Below are 9,839 nucleotides of genomic sequence, written 5' to 3' on the forward strand. Positions count from 1 at the left end.
ATCCGCTGCCACACGGAGACACGTCCACATGTTGATCCGCTGCCACACGGAGACACGTCCACATGTTGATCCGCTGCCACACGGAGACACGTCCACATGTTGATCCGCTGCCACACGGAGACACGTCCACATGTTGATCCGCTGCCACACGGAGACACGTCCACATGTTGATCCGCTGCCACACGGAGACACGTCCACATGTTGATCCGCTGCCACACGGAGACACGTCCACATGTTGATCTGCTGCCACACGGAGACACGTCCACATGTTGATCTGCTGCCACACGGGGACACGTCCACATGTTGATCTGCTGCCACACGGAGACACGTCCACATGTTGATCTGCTGCCACACAGACACGCGTCCACATGTTGATCTGCTGCCACACGGAGACACGTCCACATGTTGATCTGCTGCCACACGGAGACACGTCCACATGTTGATCTGCTGCCACACAGACACGCGTCCACATGTTACATCACACAAACTGAACCTTATCTAAACCTTTCATATACAGAACCACATTTCTTTAAAGACTTTCATTTCATCTGCCTTTAAACTGCAGTCAGAGGATTAGAGTCACATGAGATTTACTCTGGTTTTAAAGAATATGAAGAGCATGAAGCAGGAAGGATTACTGTGAGGATCCTCTAAAGATTACTAGAGTAAAGCTGTGTTAGAGCAACTAAAGAAAGGTGCAAATCAACAAGGAGATAATATGCTAATGACTTATAAAAGATGCAAAACAATTCGCTTAGCAAACACTAAATTACCACATGGAGCGAGCTGAGTTAGTTAGTATAGCAGAGTTAGTTAACCTCCTGTTCTGTGTCTCTCCAGGTTCCTAACCTCCTGTTCTGTGTCTCTCCAGGTTCCTAACCTCCTGTTCTCTGTCTCTCCAGGTTCCTAACCTCCTGTTCTGTGTCTCTCCAGGTTCCTAACCTCCTGTTCTGTGTCTCTCCAGGTTCCTAACCTCCTGTTCTCTGTCTCTGCAGGTTCCTAACCTCCTGTTCTCTGTCTCTCCAGGTTCCTAACCTCCTGTTCTGTGTCTCTCCAGGTTCCTAACCTCCTGTTCTGTGTCTCTCCAGGTTCCTAACCTCCTGTTCTCTGTCTCTCCAGGTTCCTAACCTCCTGTTCTGTGTCTCTCCAGGTTCCTAACCTCCTGTTCTCTGTCTCTCCAGGTTCCTAACCTCCTGTTCTGTGTCTCTCCAGGTTCCTAACCTCCTGTTCTGTGTCTCTCCAGGTTCCTAACCTCCTGTTCTGTGTCTCTCCAGGTTCCTAACCTCCTGTTCTCTGTCTCTGCAGGTTCCTAACCTCCTGTTCTGTGTCTCTCCAGGTTCCTAACCTCCTGTTCTGTGTCTCTCCAGGTTCCTAACCTCCTGTTCTCTGTCTCTCCAGGTTCCTAACCTCCTGTTCTGTGTCTCTCCAGGTTCCTAACCTCCTGTTCTGTGTCTCTCCAGGTTCCTAACCTCCTGTTCTGTGTCTCTCCAGGTTCCTAACCTCCTGTTCTGTGTCTCTCCAGGTTCCTAACCTCCTGTTCTCTGTCTCTGCAGGTTCCTAACCTCCTGTTCTGTGTCTCTGCAGGTTCCTAACCTCCTGTTCTGTGTCTCTGCAGGTTCCTAACCTCCTGTTCTGTGTCTCTGCAGGTTCCTAACCTCCTGTTTCTGTGTCTCTGCAGGTTCCTAACCTCCTGTTCTGTGTCTCTGCAGGTTCCTAACCTCCTGTTCTGTGTCTCTGCAGGTTCCTAACCTCCTGTTCTGTGTCTCTGCAGGTTCCTAACCTCCTGTTCTGTGTCTCTGCAGGTTCCTAACCTCCTGTTCTGTGTCTCTGCAGGTTCCTAACCTCCTGTTCTGTGTCTCTCCAGGTTCCTAACCTCCTGTTCTGTGTCTCTGCAGGTTCCTAACCTCCTGTTCTGTGTCTCTGCAGGTTCCTAACCTCCTGTTCTGTGTCTCTGCAGGTTCCTAACCTCCTGTTCTGTGTCTCTCCAGGTTCCTAACCTCCTGTTCTGTGTCTCTCCAGGTTCCTAACCTCCTGTTCCTGGCTGTGAGTCCTGAGGAGAAGGAGTCCTGGGTCAACGCTCTGAACGTGGCCATCATCAAGGCCAAGAACCGCATCTTAGACCAGGTACAGCATGTGGTCTGAGCTGTTGTTAGATCAGATGAGATGAGATGGAACTTTATTTGATAGCAGCAACAGGGTCAGGTAAAATAGAATACAACAAAAATAAAGTGATAAGTAACTGTTGAAAACAAGATATCGCATTTGAATGAACATGTTAAATATATTTACATAAGTGTGCAGATGTGACCTGCTATATTTCAGAGGGTGCCAGACTCAGTTTCTGTGTGTGGTGTGTGTGTGTGTGTGTGTGTGTGTGTGTGTGTGTGTGTGTGTGTGTGTGTGTGTGTGTGTGTGTGTGTGTGTGTGTGTGTGTGTGTGTGTGTGTGTGTGTGTGTGTGTGTGTGTGTGTGTGTGTGTGTGTGTGTGTGTGTTCAGGTGACCCTCGAGGAGGAAGGGTCTCTGGTTCATCCCACCAGAGATCGAGCAAAGATCCCTCAGGGCCGCCGGCTGCCGACCAGAGGACACCTGCTGGCCGTGGTACTGAGACATCTCTTTATATCATAATGTCTGTCTATAGAGAGCTGCAGGAGAAGGACTCTCTGAGACGTAGTGGAGTACAAATACTTTGTTACTGTACTTAAGTACATGTTTCTGGTATCAGTACTTTACTCCACTACTTATTTTTCTGATGACTTTTTACTTTGACTTCTTACATTTTGAACACAAATACCTGTACTTTCTACTTCTTACATGTTGAACACAAATACCTGTACTTTCTACTTCTTACATGTTGAACACAAATACCTGTACTTTCTACTTCTTACATGTTGAACCCAAATACCTGTACTTTCTACTTCTTACATTTTGAACCCAAATACCTGTACTTTCTACTTCTTACATTTTGAACACAAATACCTGTACTTTCTACTTCTTACATGTTGAACACAAATACCTGTACTTTCTACTTCTTACATTTCCCAAACAGGCTGGTTCCTTTAGTTTGAATGTGTGTTTGGTGGCGTGATCATTATTATTTAGAGTCATTGCGTGCCTATTGATTTGAACACGATCCGTGTATCCATCATTTCCTGGTCTTCTCTAAAGAAGAGGGACCAATGAAAACGTTGTCATGTTGCCGTTGTTCAGCATGGAAACATTCATTAGCTAACAATGACATTATTGTTCTATTAATATAAAGGGAGGTCAGGTACTCTTTAAAACAGCTGCTAGTTATGGGTACTTTTTACTTATGTACATTTGAAAGCCCTCTTTACTTTTACTTGAGTAAAGAAGTTTAATCAGTACTTCTACTTTCACCAGAGTATTTTTAAACACGACTATCTGTACTTCTACTTGAGTAAAGGATGTGTGTACCGTCTCTCTCTCAGGCGTCCACCTCCTCCCACGGGATGCTGACCCTGGATCTGGTAGCAGAGGAGGACGGTTTCTCGTACGACGCTGACTCTCGGGGGTCCTGGGAGGCCGACCTGCCTCGGGGGGGCTCCTGTGGTCAGGTGGCAGCTGAGGGGTTCTCGGGGCTCGGTGTCCGGCAGCGAGCGGGAACAGACGTCTCGAAGCTGAGAGTCTCCAAGGAGCCCAAAGTGAAGACCAGCAGCCTGCCCAGAGGGAGCGAGCTCTCCTGGGGGAAACACCCCCACCCCGAGCCTTCAAAGACCCTCAAGAACCAGCAGGTCTGGAAACAAATATTAAAGATAAAGAACATTTTAAAAATGGACAAAATACACATCCTGTAACAGTTCTGAAGATTTAGCAGCCAGGTGTAAATTACACAGTTATTAATGGCATATATATATATTGCAGATATTGCACATTTTGCACGTATTGCACATAGTTGGTATTTAACAACAAGGCCACACCATAGAAAATGGCTGATGCCACAACAGAGTCATACATGTCTGAAGGAGTGCCCCCTGCACCCCGAAAGACCTCAGTCTTTTGTTGTTTGTTTAAATCTAAACCCACCGACCACTGAACCTCAGCCCTGTGTTTCAGGTCCTTCAGGCCCAGAGTCGGACGCCTCAGCCCGGGAAGAGGTTCAGCATGCAGGGCCGAGGGCGCTGCGCCTCCATGGATGAAGTCCTGTCCTCCAGGTACACTAACTCCTGAAGTCCACCAGGAACAGAGAACAGAGAACAGAGAGTAGTCTCAGAGAGCTGATCCAGATTTGCTGCGTCATGACCACATTACTAAAATGTGGGCGGGCTTTACACCCACGGGCCAATCAGAAACGTTGCTGTCAGAAACAATGAGACGTGTTCTGGAAGTAATATGGTCTGTGTTTACATTAGCATGCTAACACTCAGAGCTAACCTGTACTGGAGAGAGCATGTGTGAAGAAGCAGGAAATCAAAAGGAAGTCACCTTGTGGTAAACCTGAGAGAGAGAAAGAGTTTGAGCTCCATACTGTTTCAGAGAGAATCCTTGATGTGGTTTGGAACATGATATGGAGTTTCAGAGAGAATCCTTGATTATGTTTTTTTAAAGCTACAGACCCAGAGTCAGCTCTTTAGTAACAGCTGGAATAGAGGGGGATGAGGCTCGAGTGATCTGTTTGGTATTTTGAGCAAAACACTTCAGAGACATGTTTTTTATATATCTGTAAATATCTAACAGCTATAATATTGGCCTAAAAATAGTATAATAGGAGAACTTTAAAGCTCATGATGGTCCGCTAAAAGAAAGGGCGGTGAGGGGAGCGTTTTCCTTCCTCTCTAACTTCCCTCCCTCTGCTTCCCTTCAGACCGGCGATGATTCGCTCTGAGTTTCGCTCGGCTCTCCGGCGCTGCCCGACAGAGGAGGGGTCGACGGAGGGGTCGACGGGGGGGTCGGGGGGCTCGGGGGTGGGCCAGCTGCAGAGCCTCATCGCTCAGAGGATGCAGCGAGCGCAGGAGCTGCTGGAGGAGATGAGGCTGGAGGTAACTCTATATTCAAATTCAAGATTCAAAGGTTTGATCATCAGATGCTCAAAAGCTACAGAGTAGAAATGGCAATGACATTCTTCTGACCTGAGCTCCTCCAACTATCATACATATATAATAAAATACAAATTAAAAAAAGTAGTGCAAGAAGTCTATATACATGTAAACAGAATATGAAATTAAATAATGTACATTAAGACTAAATTAAATACGGTTTATTGAGGTGATAAGTATTTATATAAATAAGTAGATTGCAAGATGACAAACAGATGAATGTTTATTGAGGCACTTCACAGAGCTCAGGTGTTTAGCAGTCTTATGGCCTTGATGCAGGAAGAGGAGATAATGACATGTGATGCTGTGATTGACAGGAGCTGCAGAAAGCCAAGGCGGAGCGAGAGCGGGGGGGCAGCTCCCCCTACCTGAAGGGCATCGACTCCCCCCGCCTGCATCACCTGCGAGGATCAGACTCCCCCCACTCTAGGTGAGTGAGTTATCATATTTATCATATACAGACGCACAATGAAGCGCGGTCACATGACTTCACGTAACCTGAGTGGGCAAAATACTTTTTGTATGACACCGTTGGGAGTCTTGTTCTGTTGGTGGTCCGCCAACACCACGTCTTGTTCCGTAGGTGGTCCCGCCAACACAATGTCTTGTTCCATTGGTGGTCCCGCCAACTCCACGTCTTGTTCCATTGGTCGTCCCGCCAACACCACGTCTTGTTCCGTTGGTGGTCCCGCAAACACCACGTCTTGTTCCGTTGGTGGTCCCGCCAACACAATGTCTTGTTCCATTGGTGGTCCCGCCAACTCCACGTCTTGTTCCATTGGTGGTCCCGCCAACACAATGTCTTGTTCCATTGGTGGTCCCGCCAACTCCACGTCTTGTTCCGTTGGTGGTCCCGCCAACACCACGTCTTGTTCCATTGGTGGTCCCGCCAACTCCACGTCTTGTTCCATTGGTGGTCCCGCAAACTCCACGTCTTGTTCCGTTGGTGGTCCCGCCAACACCACGTCTTGTTCCGTTGGTGGTCCCGCCAACTCCACGTCTTGTTCCGTTGGTGGTCCCGCCAACACCACGTCTTGTTCCATTGGTGGTCCCGCCAACACCACGTCTTGTTCCATTGGTGGTCCCGCCAACTCCACGTCTTGTTCCATTGGTGGTCCCGCCAACTCCACGTCTTGTTCCATTGGTGGTCCCGCCAACACCACGTCTTGTTCCGTTGGTGGTCCCGCCAACATAATGTCTTGTTCTGTTGGGGGACCTGCCACCTCCCGGTGCTCCTGCTCCGACGGTCCAGCTGACTCCGGAGCTATCCCGCCATCACCTTCGCCCCTGTCTCCTGCTCCATAGTTTTCCCGCCACGATCTCTCCCCCTTCTAGGCCTCTTCGTTGCCCCCGGGCCGTCCGCCCAGTAATTGAGGTTACCAGCGTCGGGGGAGAGGAGAAGGTCATTGCTGATTTTGAGGAGTACTGTGGTTTGAGCAGGATCCGGATTGAAAAGTTTCTTAGAGGTTATTGGCAGAGAGATGATGCTTGAGTTGTGATGCTTCAGTGCGTTCCAGAGATTTGGACAGAAAGGGTAGGTTCGAGATTGGTCTGAAGTTATTAGGGTTGTCATGTTTGAGTCCGGGTTTTTTCAGAATAGGGGTGATAGCAGCTATTTTGAGGGATGGTGGGACGATGCCAGAAGACAGGGAGGAGTTGATTGTTGCAGTGAGGAGTGGAGAGAGAGCAACCTCTGTTTCCAAATCCACCAGTGGGGTATTTACTGACGTATTTGATGTGGTAGGTCTTGTATTAACCTCAGATCTGGTTCCTCCTCCCTGATGTTATGATGTAGACGTTAAACCCGTTTCTTTTTCTCTCCTCAGTAAATCGTCTGGTTCTCCTCGCAGCAGGAGTAGCGACTCCCCTCGTCTCCGGGGGAGAGATTCTCCCCGTCTGAGGGGGAGGGAGTCTCCTCGGTCCAAAGCCAAGAAGAACCGATCTAAAGGGACGGACTCGCCTCGCTCCAGAGGATCCAGCGACTCCCCCAAACCCAGCGACTCCCCCAAACCCAGCGACTCCCCCAAACCCAGCGACTCCCCCAAACCCAGCAACTCCCCCAAACCCAGCGACTCCCCCAAACCCAGCGACTCCCCCAAACGCCTCACCGTCTCCGAGGCAGCGCGACTCAAACTGTCTTCGAGCTCCAACAAGGAGGACGACCCTCCTGATTCTGATTCCCCTCCCGACTCCCCCCAGGTTAAAGGGTCAGATTCTCCCCAGGGGGGCGCCTCCCCTCGGCGGGGGAGCCGGGAGGGGTCTCGCCTCCTCTCCTCCCCCTCCTCCCCTCCAGAGGAGGACGTGGAGGTGGGGAGGAGGCGCGACGAGGCGGAGCGTCTGCTGGAGGAAGCCGTGTCGTCGTGGCAGGAGGCGCAGCAGATCCTGCAGGAGGTGAAGGAGCTGCAGAGCCAGACGCTGAGGCGCCAGCGCAGGAAAACCTACGAGAAGATGGAGAGGAAGAAGGAGGAAGAGGAGGAGACACCGGCATCACCCACCTCTCCCGAGGACGAAGGGTCTGAGACACCATGAGACCCCTCCTCAGATACTCCTTCTCTGGATCTTAGTGTAGCAGTGTCTCAATAAAAACTCTTTGAGGATTTTCTAAATTGTACTCCTCAGGGTTTTCCTCCGACACCCCGAGCTGATGCTCCGATCCGATCCAATAATACTTTAATGGTCAGATCAAGTCTGAAATGTGACTTGCATCACAGCAGCTCCATGTGTAACATCAACATAGACAAACATACTCAAAGACCCTTGATCAGCTGTGAGAGACGCCGATAAGCGCCAATGTTGTTTCTACGGGTTGTACCGACCTCAGAACAAATAAAGCTCTCTGATTGGCTGTTAAGCAAAGACAAACCATCATGAAAACAACAAATCCCCGCCATCAGGATCACACCGTCTGTTTTCATTTCACATCTGATCGTTAAAAAAAACAGGACTTTGGATATCTCCACGACGACATGAAGACGTGAAGTGAGAACAGAGTGTTTGTCCTCACAATCCTGCGTCTAACAGCTGATTGGACGATGGCCTCTTCCTGTGATTCAGGAGCAGAATTCAGGTCCTCCGGGGGTCTCCTCTCTGCACTAACCCCCCCTGATTTCCCCTCTTTGAGTCTCTCTTAATTGACTAAATGTTTAATGAGGCGCTCCCCGTCTGTGATCTCAGACACAAAGTCTTCCTCACAGATATTCAGGTTCAGGAAATAAAAAAAGACATTTTGTGGTTTTAAGACTTTTTTCAAAGCTGAGATGTCAACGTTTATACGAAGGAGATTTTTTTAAATGACAAAAGCACTGAAGAGCACAATCTTTCCTACAGCACTGATTATTAATCTTTATAATATATATGATGTCTTCCTTTAGTTCCCAACGTGTCTGTGTTTCACCAGCTGCAGAAATCAGGGAGTTTAATATTTAATATTTCACAGCGTGACGAGAGAATAAGCAATAATGTCTAAACACTGTACAAAAACCTGAAACTGTGATTATTGACACAGGAACGTTTACAAGACGATAATATGACCGTTATTTTTATTATTAAACCCGTTCTTACACCAGCTGAGGATCAGGCTTTAGTAAAACAAGGATCATCTTCATCGAACCTCGACTCAAAAGCACAACACAGAACGACTGAGATATGAACTGATGATTATATGTGATTTACATTTGGGACAAAGTTTACAAAACACGGATTTATATACCATGTATTTCATGTCTCCTAACAATCATGATGAAGTGTCCGTGCTGCTCGGACACGAAGATAGAGTTTTATATGAGAAAATGTTCACGTTGCCAACACGACACACTGACGTTAACGTAGTACAGATTAAAATTATGAACACTTCTCGAACACTTAATGACATTTTGCCAATATTGCTAAATCTGGAAAAAGGTATTTATGTATTAATCCAGAAGAAAGAGAGGAAGACAGAAATCCAGATTATTGATGAAACTAGGACGTATTACTAAATTACACATTAACTGATAAAAATGCACTTTCTGAAAGTACGGACGACACGAAGAGCTGCCGATCGTTTCCTTTAAACGTCAGAAATCTGATGTTTTCTTTTTGTAAATCACTTCTTGTGTTCGTTGGTGAAAATGTAATTGAATTCTGCACATTTATTTCAGTTTTTGGTCGAAACGTCTGAACTTCTCTCCAGTTTTAGTGATGTTTGCACATCAGACGATGCTCTGTGAGTTTATAACGTGGTGCACTGTTAGAGTATGTTAAATGTTTTCTGATCATTTATTTACCTTCAGATTTATATGTTGATGTTTTTGAATTACTGTATACAACAATGCATTGTGGGTAAATGGATTAAACCACCTCGTCTACACGCTGAATAAAATAAGCTAATTAAACACGTTCTGTAATTTTTCTGTGATCAAACATTTCTAATAATACTTTTTCTTGTTTGAATAAAATAAGTTTCTAACCCGAACCCCCTGTGGTGTGTTCTGTAAGTTAGTGCATGTCAACGGTCTGCAGACGCTGAAATCCATGTTCCCTCCGCCCAATCACAACAGAGCTGGCCAACAGCCAATCAGACAGAGGGTTGTATTAAAGGGGACCAATCATGCAAAATGCACTTTTGTACGTCTTGTATACATGAATATGTGTCCCCGGTGTTCCAGGGAACTCACCAAGTGTCAGAAAACACAACCCTCTCTATTTTCCTCCATACCCAAATCTCTAAAAAAGGGGCTGCAACGGATCTGATAAAAACTGATCCAGATTTGAACACTGTCCTGACGTCAGGACGGTGGCGATACG

The 9,839-nt window shown here is 47.3% G+C and overlaps 1 protein-coding gene across 1 annotated transcript in view; it reads left to right on the forward strand.

Moving 5' to 3' along the window:
* Positions 1–9,348, forward strand: part of plekho1a (pleckstrin homology domain containing, family O member 1a) — a 15,400-nt gene extending 6,052 nt beyond the window's left edge. The window contains exons 4-10 of the mRNA XM_034130960.1: positions 2,020–2,124; positions 2,497–2,598; positions 3,450–3,752; positions 4,075–4,172; positions 4,823–4,997; positions 5,372–5,484; positions 6,881–9,348. Of these exons, the coding sequence (XP_033986851.1) occupies positions 2,020–2,124; positions 2,497–2,598; positions 3,450–3,752; positions 4,075–4,172; positions 4,823–4,997; positions 5,372–5,484; positions 6,881–7,583 (1,599 nt within the window). The 3' untranslated portion in view covers positions 7,584–9,348. The remainder of the gene's footprint in view (positions 1–2,019; positions 2,125–2,496; positions 2,599–3,449; positions 3,753–4,074; positions 4,173–4,822; positions 4,998–5,371; positions 5,485–6,880) is intronic.
* Positions 9,349–9,839: the final 491 nt, after the last annotated feature.

This window comes from Trematomus bernacchii, unplaced genomic scaffold (assembly GCF_902827165.1).
Source record: "Trematomus bernacchii unplaced genomic scaffold, fTreBer1.1, whole genome shotgun sequence".
Lineage (NCBI taxonomy): Eukaryota > Metazoa > Chordata > Actinopteri > Perciformes > Nototheniidae > Trematomus > Trematomus bernacchii.